Below are 16,377 nucleotides of genomic sequence, written 5' to 3'. Positions count from 1 at the left end.
TGTTTCGTCTTCTTATCAAGGTTTTCATGATGCTTCCCTTCTCTCCTACTCTTTGTAGGAATTTCACATTATTTACTTGGTCTATCCATTTGTTATTGTCCTATGGCACCAAATTTCGAAAGCTTCCACCCCGGATTTCTCCGCTCCACAGTGCTATAGTATAATTAATAAAGTTTCAATGCTATTCGTTGTGAGTGAAAATGTTATTTATTTTCTTTTATTATTTTTTTTATTTAATAAATTATTATTTACTAAATTAATTTATTATTACTTTATTTTACTAAATAAATTTACTTAATTATTTTTATTAAATTAGGCGTTATTTATTTTACTAAATGTAATAAATCAGTCGAATTCATGTTATTTCAATAATTATCTCCCTCTCTTTTTTGTCGTTTCCGCAGAGCCGAGGCGTCCGACGCGCGAGCGTCTGAGTTCGCTGTCTTCGCACGAGGACGACGGCGACGAGGATGAGGAGGAGGGCATGGGGTCGGTGTTCGGCGGCGCCGAGGAGGACGAAGACGACGACGACGAAGATGACGGAGAGGATGGAGGCGGGGGAGGAGGAGGAGGGGCGGAGGGGGGCGGGGACGGAGGAGGGGAAGGGGGCGCGTCCTCCGCCAGCGCCGAGGGCGAGAGGGACGACGAACCGGAGACGGTGGACGATGGAGACGCCACCCGGATATACAAGAACCCGAGGAATTCGCCCTCGGTCCTCTGCCCCAGGGACGAGGCGCAAGCCGCCCTCATGGTAATTATGCCCATCATTTTTTTCTTAACCCGATAACTCAAATGAAGACTTCAGGAAAATGAAAAGGAGACTTCGTTGATTTCCACAGATTTATTTCGTCCGTAATACATGTTTCGAACCATAGAGATCATTATCAAGTAATTCAAACTGGTAACTTGGTAATGACCTCTATGGTTCGAAAAATGCCGTACGGACAAAATAAATCTGTGGAAATCAACGAAGTCTCCTTTTCATTTCCGTGTATTAATTTCATCATAATTGAGCCTAATACAACTGAACGAAGACTTATTCAGGTAAATTGAGGTATAGTATATACAGGGAGTCGGGATGTTTCATGAGGGATATGCAATACCCCAGGACAGTGGCATAGCCAGGATTTTGAAATTGGGGGCTGCACCCGAAATTTCGGGGCCCTTCCGGGGTGCATGGAAAACACCCCAGTGCAAATGGAGGCCCTCCCCCGGAAAAGTTAGGGATTTTTGATGTTGAAAATGTGGTTTTTAGGACTCCAAACCAGTAGTTTTGTACGAGTATTTATCAGAAGTTATTTATTGAGGCCATCTCATTCGTTTTTGTAGCCTCTTTTAAAGGCTCAAGGGGTTCTAACCCGGAAAAACCCGCCCCCGTGGCTACGCCATTGCTTCAGGAGGTGGTAGACATTAATAGGTTATAAAAAAATTATGCTACGAAAATAAAATAAGAATTTCACTATTTATGGTATTTTATAGGTTGTGGGTAAATTCTTCTCGGGAATCCCACCAGGTTAATTTTTCCATAATGGCCAACGTTTTTAACCCTGGGGATGAGCCCCGAGTCGGAGCTTGAAACGTTGGCCAATATGGAAAAATGAACCCATTTCCCCGGAAAGCATCGAATCATATTTAACAGGTTGTTGTGACTAAACTTTTGAAGAGTGACAAATTTTTAATTTTGGTTGAAAAATTATTCAAATATTTTCTGGGTGGTTGATTTGCTTTTTCTGAATTACTTACTTTAAATTAGGAGGGAACTCTCATCTCATTGTAATGAAACATAAAGAGCTTAAATTACTCAAAAAGAATGACTCTTACATTCAGCCTTGTCTCACCATCATTGATACCAAAAATAGATAAAAGTACAGGTGTTTTCAAGGAAACTCGGAGTACATCGTCTTAAAATACCTCTCTATTTCCAGGTCCGACTTGAATGATGAAATATAAGAGATATTTTTCGGAAATCATAGGTATAGAAATACGGTTTTCGTGTGAAAAAAGGAACACCAATAAATGCTAGGTGAAACTGTCAAATATTTCACAACCAACTCTCTTGGTTATTTTTTGTAAACTCGCAAAGACAAATTGTGTCTCAGCACCTCCCACTATCCACCTATTGAGATGGATTTTGGTATATAATGTTAATGTGTATGCGGAAGTAATTGGTCGGAGTTGGAGACTAAAAAAATGCGTAGATGTCCCTTTTAAAAATATGAAAATGACAATAAAAAACGAGAATTCATTTAGGAAAGCTGTCTGTTCCTCTGCTAAATTCACCGGAAGTTGAGGTAGCTCCTTCATTTTATGAGCCCATCCCAGAATGCACTCTTTGTTCCTAAATCCGTATTAAAGATAATAAATTAGAGCTTGGCCCCGCTCTTAGTTCGCTGTATACCGCAGAACATAATTCTCTCCCCTCCTTATATTACCCTAATCCCTCCGACCTTGTATGCGCTCTTCTTAATGCACATTTTTTCTCTCTCCTTCCCCCCCAATGCCACCTCCAGAAACAGACGTGCCTACGCAAGTGTTCCTCGGACGAAGACTGTAAGAGCAAGCGGAAGAAATGCCTGTGCGACGGAGCCTGCGGCATGTCTTGCATCAAACCAGGTAAGAAGGAGGGATGTGAGTGTTGACTGTGTGTGTGCATGTGAGTGAGACGTGAACTGGAATCGTGAATATGCGAAGGACTGATGGGAGCGCACTGCCACAGCGGAAAGCGCGAAGCTCGAAAAGTAATAGCAGTGGGGGATCCGGTCGTTGTGGTGGTTAGAGTGCTGGCTTCCCATCCAGACGGCCCCGGTTCACATCCCGGTGGTGGCAGGGATTTTTTTAGAGACTACCCGATACCTACTTGAGTGCTTTGTGGAGGGCACTTCAATTTCAGCACTCGTTAGGTGTAGGCTAATGCCGGCGCCGGTTTTCTTTCCTCCCTTACCTCCCTACCCTTTCCTCATGACGCAAAAGACCTTAGCTGTCGGTTGCCTCCTTCAAATACCACACGAGTAATAGCAAGAATTGGTGCTCCAATATTGTATGAAAACTCTATGGAACACTGGAATATATTATGGAACACATTCATAATATATTCACTTAGCATAAAATATGCCAATAAAATATTTGAGTTTTGTCGATGACATCGTGGAAAAATCTGTGGAAAGTTACGAAATATCCATAAAAATATTCAATGATGTAGCTTTTTATTTGTAAATAAAGCAATGCTCACTGTTCACATTTAGTGATAAAGAAATAATATTTGCAGCTGTAACGCGTGATATCTTCATTTTAGGGATCAAAACTAAATGTGCCATAGGAAATAGAAAAAAATGTCTGTATCAAGCTCATAAGTCCTCCATTTCAATGCAACGTCTCGTAATGAGTGTACTTATTCATCCCTCACTTAAAATAAACTGAAAAAGTTAAGCGAAGTACGGCTTAGGTTAAATAACGAATTGGAAAATGGTAATGGTCTTTAGCGACGCTGTTTGCCAAAGTATTCCTCTTAAGAGTATGCATCATTTTCGATATACCAATCCTTTATTGTATTTTTCTTGACGTATTCCTTGCTTAAGACTTAAAGCTATCGAGTTAAAATATTAAGGGCATAGAGATAAGAATTTTTCCAGCATTTCCTGGTATCTTGAATAAAAAATAATCCAAGTTACATTAAACTGTGGCCAAATTTTCGAAGTTTAGACGCAGGTAAATATTTACATGTTGTCCAGCTTTAACTCTCCTAAGCACTTCTAGATGCTAAAAGAAGTAAGGCCTCTGGGAAAAAACCGGTAGAGCGGAAGTTATGCGTCTTCATATGGATGATGGGGCTGGGATTAATGTCGACTTGAATGTGGATGACTGCTAAGAGCGAGAGGGAATAAAAGCGAGAATGTCGGGGGACTGGAGTGTGGTAGGCTAATCAATTTATGTTCGTCGTAGAATACATTCACATTTGTCACAGCGCGCGCCTGTAAATGATGGCGTAAGCATGCAAATTCATTTTGGGGTTGAATTCTTAATATTTAATGTCATCTATTAAGTTTTATGAGGCGGAAAAATTATTGAAAGGATATTACAACAGAAATATTTTATTCTATTCATGGGTATCAAAATTACAGCAAAGTTTAAAGCCTGTGAGTTATCCTCGTCGTGATTATATTGTGTCAGTTTTGGTCGCTATTTAAATATGTAAGTAAAATGAAGCCGTTTTTTCCCATTGAGTTTATAGCTCGTAACGTAAAACTTTAGGACCAAAACAGTGTAAGCCATCCAACCAGCTTGAAACCAACGAGCTTTGATTTCATGGTGGGTGAAATATTGACCTGTCTGCCCCATCTGGAGTTCGCAGTTATTGCCATGGGGAAAATTCGTCTGGACCGGAAATTAAATCGCGGAGTTTTGGCATATTATTTCCAAATCACATATGCTCATTCATGGCTGACACACTTAAGCCTTTATCTTTTTTTTATAATTCCACTGACATTAGTATGCGAACGTATAATTATTTTTTTTCTTTTATTTCTGGGATTATTTTGTGGTCTGCGCAGTGGTGGATCAAAAACCAACGATTCGTAGTTAAAACTTTTTCCTTATGGCAATTATTGAATGTCAATTCCGTCCATGCGACAGATTTAAAATACATCATATAATTAAACAATTACACCTTTACTTGTTTTTAATTGTCTTTCACTGTATGAACCGCTGAAAAATATCTCGCAAATATTGGAATGATTTTACATTTGATTAAATTTACTCTCGAACAGATTGCTCGGAATTGCTGATAATAATTGCAAGCAAATTTTTCGGATTCGTTTAACGCTATTGATTGTCACTTATTTTTTTCGCGACGGATAATCGCAAATTGACATTTTGGCAATACATTTTCTTTGGCTTTCTTATATCTCCAGCCTTGTCAATGCTCTGCTTTTCAGCTTTCCTTTTTTTGTTTGGTTGGCCCATCAACTTCGTGTTAGTGGCATGCTCCACGTACTTTGACCCTTTTTCTGTTAGGCAGTTTTTTGTTGATATGATAGTCTACGCCGAACTTATTATCATGAACGCTGTTGTACGTGGCAATTTCTCTGTTGACTCATATTATTTTGTTTTTCTCCTCGTGTTTTTTTGTTTCTTTATTTCGCATTAGTTCTTGAATTCCGGAAGTAAAATTTTTAACCCCACTTCCGTTTCACAGCTTAATTTTCTATGACCAACTTATTATCTTGAACATTGTTGTACATTGTAATTTCTCTGTTGCCTTATATGACTCTTTTTTCGCATATGTGCTTGAATTTCGTATGTAAATTATTCTTTTTGATCAATATATTCTGCAGAGTACGTCACATTAATCGTCATCTAATTATCCGAGTACCTTTGTTGTGAATTATGATATTTAATTTACCGTTTCAATCTGCTCCTGCGAATCTCATTTGCTATCGTACCACTATTCCTTTATACCAAATCATTTTATGTTAAATTTTCTTATTGATTGCCTGTGAATATTGTTCTTCAAATGATTTCGATTCCTTCGCCATGTCAACTTAGGGTTTTCTATTCAAAATATATGCCGTTCGCACTGGTTTATAACTCATGATATACTTAATCCCCTTGTTTTTTCAATGACGACTTTCTGAAATGCATCCTGTTTTGTTTGATTTTGTTTTAAATTACTCACCAATCCTCGCGGAGCATTTCTCGGGTGTTCGTATCCGGGGCGGCGAGATGTGAAACAACACAGAAATATGCGATCCATAAAGTTTGGAGTCTTGCTGGGATATGGGTCGAGAATTACCGCTTACGTTGCAAGGTCGCTGGGTTTGAGATTGTCATGGAGTGTAAGGCGGGGAGTTAGGAATCCAGGAGACAGACGTAAGTGTCACGAGAGGTACGATCTTCTGCTGTTCTTCGCGTTGTGAGCGTTGCATTCACGCAGACTAGTTCTCCCTGCGGGTAAAGCGAAGGCAACATCGCAGTGCCTCTGCGATTTAAATCTCCATCTCGGCCTACTTCGGTGGGAAAACTATCAATTTTCTCTCGGGATAACTGACGTTTCAGCTATGAGCGTTATCGGACTCACACGGCAGGCTTGAGACCTGAGTGAAGGAAGTAGGTGACGGAGGATAAACTTGAACCGTAGTTGCAGTTCAACTTTAGTGAAAGATTTCCTGGGTCTCTCGTGACATTTGCGAATATTTTCGTCTGTGATATGGGTACGTGCGAGATTAATTGGACTCAGATCCTCTCGCTCAATTTACTCACTTCAGTATGGTGTAATGTAGGATTACTTTTGATTGTGAACGAAGTCCATCGTGGTGACAGAAACTTGCGAAATAAAAAAATAATATTTACAGTTTTTCATCGCGGCATCAGTGTTGTGACAGTATTTTTCTAGGTTTTTTTTGTCTTAGCACTAAATGCGTTCCTGCTGCCCTTAGTTCTCGAAGTTACGAATCATCATCTACGTGCAATATGAACATTGTTTTTTCTCAGCACCCCACTATTATTAGCTAATCTTTTAACACTTTCAAATTTGTTCTTTTTCGCATCCTTTTCCAATAAATTTAAAAGTTTTGGAAATCCTCCGTTCAATCTTAAAATGGAGAACCAAAATCTTGCAGGGATAAGTAAGGTAATAGTCTCTTTCTCAGTGTCTAAGGTTTTTATTTAAATTTTTTGCGTAAATTTCTTGATATTTTCTGTGATGACTTATAATTTTCTGTATAGTTCAGTGAAAAAATCTCGTGAACTCGTAAATGATGATCAATTATCGCGTAATAGGATTATAAAAATGAGCATACATGCTGGTGCCCTTGCTTCACTTAAGTTATTCTCAATATCGTTTTTCTATGACCATCACTGAATTGTGTCCAATGCTGCAGCCAAGGTTGTAGCATGAATGCCTACAACATAACTGCATGTGAGGCTATGTCGATGTTTTGGGTCGGTCGTGTTTTATAGCTTTTGATCACTTTTAATTCTTTTTTGTATTAAACGAAAACCGATCCAGCCTCTCAGAAAGTAGGAGACGAGCTCAACAATTGTGGTTTTGGGAAGTTGTTACCGTGTTAAATGAGGTTTTTTTTTCCTATCTACCGTATGTTGTTCATTATTTTTCGCATTCTAGAGTTCAAAACTTTAAATGGTCTTACGTGATGTATCTTTGATACCGCAAGTAGTAGGCAGGGGAGAGAGTGAATAGCTGAAGAGCGCTCAGAGTTAGTAAAGATAACTTAAACATCGCACCCGTGACCGTGTGCTGGCGAGTCATCAAAAGAAACCAAAGCTGTATATATATAGGAAAGGAATCTCCTTCCCGGCTCTGAAGACCAGCACCATCTTGAAGGTCGCTTCTCTGTTTACTCTTTAGGGAGCTTTGGCCTCTACTATCTCATCTTTTTCTTTCTATAGCTCACCTCGTTCCTTTTATTTTATTTGCGTCATAGTAGACCTTCGCAAATAAATATGGCAGCTTATCGAAGTACATAGGAACTCTTTATGCACGCCTACCTAAAATTCTCCTTGCATCCTAGCTTTTAACTTAGCTGTACCCTATAGTTATCGTGTTAAAAGGGTACGCTCGCCCAAGTTATGCCAAGTAATTGGTCGTTCGGTTACCTGGCTAAGGATCTCCGATCATATTGTCGCATATGAATGGAAAAGAAAATTTTGGGTGCATGATAAATGTGCCACTTGATCAGGTATTTCTGAACGGAATGAAGTTTAACCCTTATAGTGCCAGCGCACCGTTCTATCGGCTCGGGGGTATGCGTGAAGAGTGCCAGCGGCCGATCTATTGGGCGGTTTTTTTTTTCATTCGCCCCTTTCATTTGCCTTGTTTCGCGTAACTTTTGTGACAGTTTTTTTATTTCTGTAATGTAACATACCCGTAAGTATTAATGGCACTTAAAAGTATGTTAGCTTCAGAAAATACGTATTAGGCTTTATATTTTGAAGCGCAAACCTACAAACTCGCCTTAGAAGCGGTCGAATTCTTTAGATTATTAGGCAAAATAATCTGGCACTAAAAGTGTTAAATTATCAAAATTTAAATTATTTCACAACAATTTTCTCGATGAAAATCCAGTCATCTCACGCTTGAAATTTTAATTTACCCCCAATGAAATGTATAAGTAGAGATTCCCTCAATTTCAGTTTTTCTTAGTAGATTTCACAGTGATTGTCAATTATTTTTATTGAGGTTAGTATTTTTCAAACGAATTCCGTTTACTTAATAATTTTTTGTGGATATTAGATGCGGTGTCCTGTGTTACTTGAACACGGGCGTCTAAGCACTGAAAAATCGATCTTCTCCTTGGATTCATTCTTTCGACGTGCAGATCTCAAGGAAAGGACATTTCATTGCTGAGAATGATGGAGAGGAATAGGCAAGTGAAACAAGGAACTTTAACCCGCATTGTAAGCATACCAGATGGGTTTAAGATTGGGTCATGAACTGTAAAGAATGACTGGGGTGGGGTAATATTATGCCGTCATCAATTTTTTCTTTTCGAATCTCCATTGTTTTCTTGCTTCTGTTGCTTGAATTCCATCTAAGGCTTTTCAGATTTTCTGCCTCCATTTCTCTTAGGGTAGTTCTTCAAGTTAGGGATTCCATACAATCTTTCATTGAACATTCATTTATAGCTGCATATCTTCTTTCCCTTTTTGTGGCTTACAGATGTCTCTCCACAGGATGAATAGATCGTAAGAAGGCAAATGCGAGATACCACAGTAATGTGACGTAATAACCATTGGCCTAGTGAAAATCTAATATCTAAGATATCTTCGGAATTGTAATTTCCAGCGACAAATTTTTTCTTGTATTTCTTTATTTGTTGTTGAGAAACATTCCTTTCCTTCGCCTTCGGGATCGTTCCTTCTAACGGTGAGATTGAATGCTGAGATATTTATTGTTCTTATATACTTGAAACTCAAAATTGGACTTCTCTTTTTTCTACTTTTTTATATTTCCGACATCAATACGCCTTTTTGCGGGAATGAGGCAGAACTTTTATGAAATTTTAAAGCATTATCTTCATGATGCCTCGAAATTATTGCATGAGACGTCCGAGCAGAAACTATAGTGCTGTAATTTAACTTTACAAATTGGCCGTATTATGTTAATAGCCAATTTAAAACTAATATTTCCGTTCTCAAAATGAATCGGACATTACCTGAATCTTCCTTATGAAAATTTCCGTTCCCATAATTATAATTTTTATTTGATATGGTATGCTGTTGAAGTAACTCGAAAGAAATTACGGCAAGGGGAGTTCATAGATGAGGCCCAATTCTATCCCATGGAAGGCTGATTTCTCTTGCCACTTCGGGAAAATTTTGATCGGTTTCCAAAAATGCCCGCGGTGCGGTGGTGAGTGGAGTGACATCGACTTTTTTTCCAATATTTTGCATTTTAATGTTGTTAATTGCAAGGAATAGTATTCAAAAGCGATGAACTTGATAGATAACATCAACATGCATATAAATTTCGGTGAATAGCCCTAATTATACCATATTTCCCCGTGAAACTCGGATCATTTTGTCCCTCAGCGACGCGTGTGGCGACTTTTGTAAACTCATTTTAGTGCGCGGTGGGTGACCACAGATTTAGAGGCAGACTTGAGAATCCTCTTTTGAAATATTCGTGATTACGGGAATGATTGAAATGGTGGTAGTAGAATGGCTTTTTGAGTCTGCCCTGATGAAACCACGCTCACGTGATGTTATTGCCCTTCGTTTCACCACCTCTTACCCTTCTCTCTAAGGTGGGAGCGTATTTCCCGGCCAAGGTCTGGGTTCATTTCAAGAGGTCCGCGTGAATAAAAAAAGAAGCGACCAACACTACTCTCTACCGTTGTTTCCCGAAACTCATCTCCGGAGCCCGGGCACCTTATCTTCCTCAAGCCGCTCCGGCGCGGCGCGGTGCAAGCTTACCTTTTTGACTACCTGCCTATCGAGGCCGCCCTTTCACATTTTCACGGTGAGTCAGTGTTTGTTTACTACTCCCTTAACACCAACGGCGATTTTCGGTTAACTCTCGGTGAAGTTAATTTTTTTTGCGTGGGGACCCTTCGCGTGCAGGCTATGGTCAAAGGTCACCACCTCTCAGGTGCATTAGTAACAACACTGTTTGGTAGGGGGTGATCAATCACCTGCATGCAGCATGCGAGAGGATTCCGGTATGCATACCATAGTGTGGCAATGCATACCGCAGTTTGTCAATAAACAGAGATAAATGTAGCATTCAAGGTTATATTGACTACGTCTAAATGGATTTTATGATTTTACGATGAGTGAGAATGATCAATAAATTTTGAGAGTATTCAACCCGCGTGCCACCAAAATTGTCTGACTGGGGTGGCGCGCGCTCACTCTCGATGCGATATCTCGGGAACCAATGGGCAGAAATGAAAGATATTTGAGGTGATGCGTTACTAATGCCTAACGAGTCGTTTTAAAATACAGAAAAGTGAAGAACAATCCGAGAGTGACATCATCTTCAGTTATGTCCGTAAAACATTCAAAAATACCAAAATTTTAAAACTTTGAGTGCGATGCTGCACGTTTTCCCGGTATCCGATTGCAGAAATAATTGGCAGGATTTATTTTCTCGCCAAATGGAGTAAAACTGGGGGGCGTCCCAAAAGAAATTCGAAAACTTTTAAAATTAGGACCAACCTAATACCACACGATCATAAAAATGTTAGGCATACTAAAAAATAATGCTTTATTTTCTAAACTAATGATACTATAATTACAGTATCTGTTATCGTATTCTTGCTCTGTCCTCCGCAATTGACGCGCCAACGCAAATTCGGGATTTCACTCCTGAGAAATATGTAGTGCTTTTCCGGCGAGTAGACTTCCTGAAGGGTTCTTGGGATCGCCATCGGGTCAGGAACTGCAAAACTGCCGACGTTTCGATGTCCGACTCGGCTATCGAAACGTCGGCAGCTATGCAGTTCCTGACCCGGTGGCGATCCCGAGAACTCTCACGACGATCACTCTTAAGATTCACTTAGGTTTCCTCTCGTGACCTTGGGTGGAATGTTGCACATTACTTCTTTGATAGAAGGCAAGTTCATAAACGGTTTGGTTACGCGAAGGATAATGCAGCGCATTAGATGACCTGGAGTAGTCATGGAAATATATTCTTGCCTTTGGGAAAAGATTGATGTATTTTTATTGATACTTTTCTGGTAAGATTCATAAATTGTGGTGCCACCCGTAAAATATTATTTTTGCATATTTTGTCATACATCCTCCCTTATTTATACGATTCAGTCCATTTACTTACGCTTCATGGTTATTTTAGCGAGAAATGCATTCTTATGATAGCCCGGCAGCAATGTCCTAGTGTTCCTACGTTGGTAGGTATAGCTAAATTCGACCAGTCGGAGAAGTTTCAAAGAATGCTACTATCATGATTTCTGCGTTCAAACAGGAGCTTATTTATAAAAAATATAATAGATTAAATAATGATAAATATATTTTTATAAAGATACTCGAATAATTTTGAAAAAGAGCCGCCATCTAATCCTCAACGGAAGCCGAATCATTCACATTTTTCCGCTGCATTGGCTTTAATGCAGAAAAGATTCCCCTGCCTGCGCCGATGACGACGTGACGTTCTGTTGCTTCAGTCACTGAGTAAGCTAATATTTGAGTATCATAAATCCTCGGTAAGAATTTACTACCACGGTAGAATTCCATTGACACGATATACATATTTAACCACCTATCTATTGACGTAGGTATGCGTCCTTTGAGCTGAAACAACGTCATTCCTGGTCTCGTGGCTGTCGTTTTTCCCATGCCAATGGCCTTCCGTAAATTCTACGTAGCCACCTGCTTTGCTTCTAAAAAACTGTTAACTATAACCCACCTTCAGACGGAAATTTCGAGATTTTCACTCGCTGCAGAAATAAACTCCAGAAAAAAACGAGTCCACGCTGAGGGGAATTTTCCTTTCCCATAAACCGGCGAAGCAAAAAATAAAAGAGGCGTCGAATCGTGGAGCACCCTTTAGAGGGTCAAAGACCATAGGGAGTAGATTCCTTCTCGGTGTCGACCGCCTCAGTGAAGAGCGAAATGAGAGAAAATTTCGAAGAAAAAAAATAGAAAAACGTAAAAAGAAAAAAATAAATGTGCCCCATAGAGAAGAGAAGGCGGCTGGGGCTAACTTCGGCACGAGGTTCCTTCTTCTATAAAGCAGAGCGGAGGCAGAGTGAAATAGATACAAGCGGCCGAAAGTTAAAAAAATAAAGTGATGAAAAAAAAAGAATCAACGGCTGAGGAACGCTACGGCGCAAAGCCGGCACGTCGGCGGGCGCGACGCCTCTATCTTAAAAGCGGTATTAGGAGTGGGAGAAGGGGCCGTGGGAAAGATTATGTGGGAAAGGGGAGGGGGATATTATTTTGGGGAGTGAGTAGCCTTGCCTTGCGATGAGCTTGGAAAGCCCGGATGGGAGGGGCGAATATAATATTGGCGGCGAACTGTGGTCTCACCGTACGTAAGGTACGTATAAATTCTCCTCGTTGGTGGAGGGGGTCGAGGGGAGGACTTTTGAGGCTTGGAGAAAGGACGGGGCGGAGCCCTTGCCACCAGCGCGTCGGGGGCGTACGTAAACCCTTTGCCGCGCCGTGGGACGGCAGGAATTCCTCCGAAAGGCGGTTTGGGGAAGCCCTTTTTTCCTATCCTTACTCGGAGCACGTTTCTTAAGTAGGACTCAATACAGAGCTGATATTTACATGTTTACTTGCATATTTTTACTTATATATCCCATGGATTAGTGTTAATCAATGTTTGTGAATTTCTTTTTCTATAAAAAGTTAAGGTCTATGAAATAAGGTCCATTAGAAGGACATGTAGGAGAGATGGCCAGTCGATTTATTTCCGTCGACGTACACTAGAAAAGAGAAAAAACAGATACTATTGCCTATCAGCATTACATCTGATTGGAAAAGGCTTCAAACGTGATTCTAAAAGCCCTAAATTTAACATAATTTGAAGATTTACTGTCGTCGATGTGCGACAGTGTACCTATATGTAATAATGTACAAAGATAAAGTGTAGATATATGGAACCCCCCTAGTTAACTTCTTAGTTCCTCAGTCACTCGAATCAGAGTCCCCTGGTCATACTGAAAAAATCAATAGTAATGAGTGAAAGGTCCATTTTTTCACTGATTCAAAACACCGATCGTATTGCAGCTATTTTTATCGCAATTTTTCAAATATTGTTACATAATTTTTAACTCAAATTTAATGAAAATTGTATATTTATCAACATTTGGTTTTTTCTTGTTTTAAGTGCGAAAAAAATACATTTTTTGACTCTTGAAAAGGTAAATCCCTTCCATTATAGACTCTATGTAATCGTGAACATTATTTCAATCTATATTATGGTTCGTTAGTAAACGAAAAGACAGACTACAATGAGGCCCGGAGATTCTATTCATCAAATTTTTCACTTTAGTAGATATCTAATATTTGTAGTTGTGCAAACGAGAGGGAAGAAGTTTTTACTTTTTCATCGAAATTTAAAATCTTGATAACGTTTCAAGAGATATAAAGTGGTACAATAGTAGTAAATATATTTTGAAGAAACCTTCGAGTGAGACACAATGGGTCCATTTAATTTCGAGTTATGCCACCCATTAAGTCCGGACAAATGTACCTCCTCCTAAGATTGTAAGCTAGCATTGGTATACTGCAAAACTAGTTTTCTCCTTGTACCGTCACAAATATTATGAATGATTTGACCTTGATCTCTACCGAGCTGTCCCTTTCCCTACATGGCGGCATTCCCCTTTTGATGGCCCGCGTTCCTCGCAGTGACCCGCCCTGTGACTGTACCCCATGTACATCACGCCTGGACGTCACACCAAGTGACATTAAGCAGGTTCCTACCGCATGGGACGGATGACAAATATGCCGCCGGATTCCCGTGAAAAATATGGTATTCCATTGACAATCAATTGTGTATATCCATCAAAATATTAATGAAGATGCCGATATCTTTTTCTCCAAAAATCAAGAAACTTGGCGACTAGGAAATATTTTAATTTTTTCTTATTTCTGACAATAATAAGCTTTTATGTTACATTCGTATTCGCTCAAATAAAATTAAATTTGGTTAAAAATTAATAATTAATATTGATGGAGTAATACGAGTTTTAGTCGCCACATGGACATTTCTTTTTCGCCAAAGAAAACCCATTGAAACATAATTTTTCAAAATTTAAGCTTAGTTATAAATAAGGAAGAAATATTTCAATGCTAGAGATCATAGGTAAACAACAATTTTTTTCAGTCGTTATATGCTGGACTGGATAATCAATTTTCATAGTCTCGATGGAAATTTTCCACTCTCGCATTCCAATTCTTAGTGTCCACCTGGAGATAATTTTAATGCATCGAATTGCTTAGTGATTCAATAAAATAAATTCGTAAACATATCGTTGGGACTCATTTTTACGCTGTTGTTGTAGAGCTAGGGTCGACAAACGATGACCCGTGGACCGCATCCGGCCCGGCATATAATTGCATCCGGCCTGCCAAACAAATCCCTGTATGTTGGTTAAAACCGGCTAATTTAATCTGGACCCTGATTTTAATGAAATTTTGAAGTCAAAACGAAAGTATCATTCGTCTCACTAATTTGGTTTTATAACATTATAGGAAGGAATCTATTTAATTTATCCTTATTTTTTCCGACAAGATATTTATTGATTTTTCCACGTTAATACTCTAATTTTCAAGGAAATGACTTTACTGGTGTGATTTGTTTTTTTTATTCCTTCGGTGAGCATAAATGTTTATATATTATGATAAATGTAAATATATAATGTGGCCTTTATATTGAAAAGTTATATAATATACATACCTACTACTTCATTCATTCACACGACACCTTGAGTGTAAAAACTCAAATAAATTCAGAAGTAAGGAAAGAAAGGGATAGGAACATATAATAGAAAAGGACGAGGACAACGGTGCTGAGATAGATGGAAAAAAACAGAAAATCAGAGGGTAAAAATGCTACCTGACTTGGACTCGAACCCAGAACCTCCCGGTTGCCGGCCGGGTGGTCTAAATGTTTTCGGCGGGGGTTTATACGAAGAAAACTCCCTTTGCTTTGGCCCACAAGAGTAGCCAATAGATGGCACTGGTGCACTATATATAATGTGGCCTTTATATTGAAAGTTTGGAGACCCCTGTTGTAGAGCTAGGATATTCTCTTGCCTCTCGTGAGAATTGAGTGATAGGGATTTGCCTCCTGCAAGTACTGCATCCTCTTTTGTCCCTCCCTCTCCATTCTATGCCTCTGTTCGCACCCTTCCTGGGAGTGCGGCTCACCGCTATCCTCGTTTCCACTCCGATGCTCCATGTCTATCCTCACCCCCATTACCATCCCACGAATCCGAGCTTCTTTCCTCTCCACCCTGGTATTCCCTTCCTCGGCTCTTGTTCACCGCCAATTCACGCCCTTCTTCCCGCCATACTCCGAATGCTACTCGGTAATCTCGTCCGGTTCATGCATACCCTCTTCTAAAATGGTTTGCGACCTCAATGTCGTTCCTTCAAGTGACCTTTGCAACATTCAGAATGAAAATACCCGACCACTACAGCCAGTTTATGGAGCTAGTTTTCCGAAAGCTTTTTTATCCATGAATTTATTACAATAAAGTACCAAATTTTATTGTATACCAATTATAATAAATAAAATCATGCACAGGTTAATGTAGGCTTTAATGTGGAAGGCAGTACTCATAAATTACTACTCATCACCTCCTGCTTATGTCTTATTTTCCATTCACTGTTTCTTTCTTCACTGCGACGTGAAGCCTATTATTCTTCGTTTCATCGGCGAATGAACAGAGAATCTTTTAAAAGAGAAACTGTTGAAGTGTTAGGCACTGGAAAATCTCTGGAACTATACTGCCAAAGATTGAAAATGGAATGAGATCTTATTCAAAGTATAATTCCCTATACTTTCAAATTATTAATGCAAATGTATCTCAAAACATCGCCATTTTTCTGCCATCTCCTTCTTTTCCACAATTATGGGGTTCAATCTTATCTTAAAATTGGCTTAGTTGGCTGTCCGCTTCTATTCACGCAGTTAATCCCTCTCTCCTACGAATACCTCTCCCTTCAGAGCACATACTATCGGGTCGAAGGATTTGCGCTCTGTGCATTATCACCCTGTAGCCCGATGCCTCTCAAATATCTACCCTCGGCGCGTCCGTCAGATTACAATTTCGTTTTCATCAGTGAATACCCCAGTTTAGTATAAAAACTCGGAATTTTGCATTAAAAATGCCATTATATAATTTGAGGCCGCACCAAGGGAATTCATTGACTACGGCTGTAATG

At 39.5% G+C, this 16,377-nt stretch overlaps 1 protein-coding gene across 1 annotated transcript in view; it reads left to right on the top strand.

Moving 5' to 3' along the window:
• Window positions 1–615: 615 nt before the first annotated feature.
• Window positions 616–16,377, top strand: part of LOC124155171 — a 531,883-nt gene continuing 516,121 nt past the window's right edge. The window contains exons 1-2 of the mRNA XM_046528886.1: window positions 616–751; window positions 2,511–2,613. Coding sequence (XP_046384842.1) covers window positions 749–751; window positions 2,511–2,613 — 106 coding nt within the window. The 5' untranslated portion in view covers window positions 616–748. The remainder of the gene's footprint in view (window positions 752–2,510; window positions 2,614–16,377) is intronic.

Source organism: Ischnura elegans, chromosome 3 (assembly GCF_921293095.1).
Source record: "Ischnura elegans chromosome 3, ioIscEleg1.1, whole genome shotgun sequence".
Lineage (NCBI taxonomy): Eukaryota > Metazoa > Arthropoda > Insecta > Odonata > Coenagrionidae > Ischnura > Ischnura elegans.
This window is presented reverse-complemented; position numbering and strand designations above follow the sequence as displayed.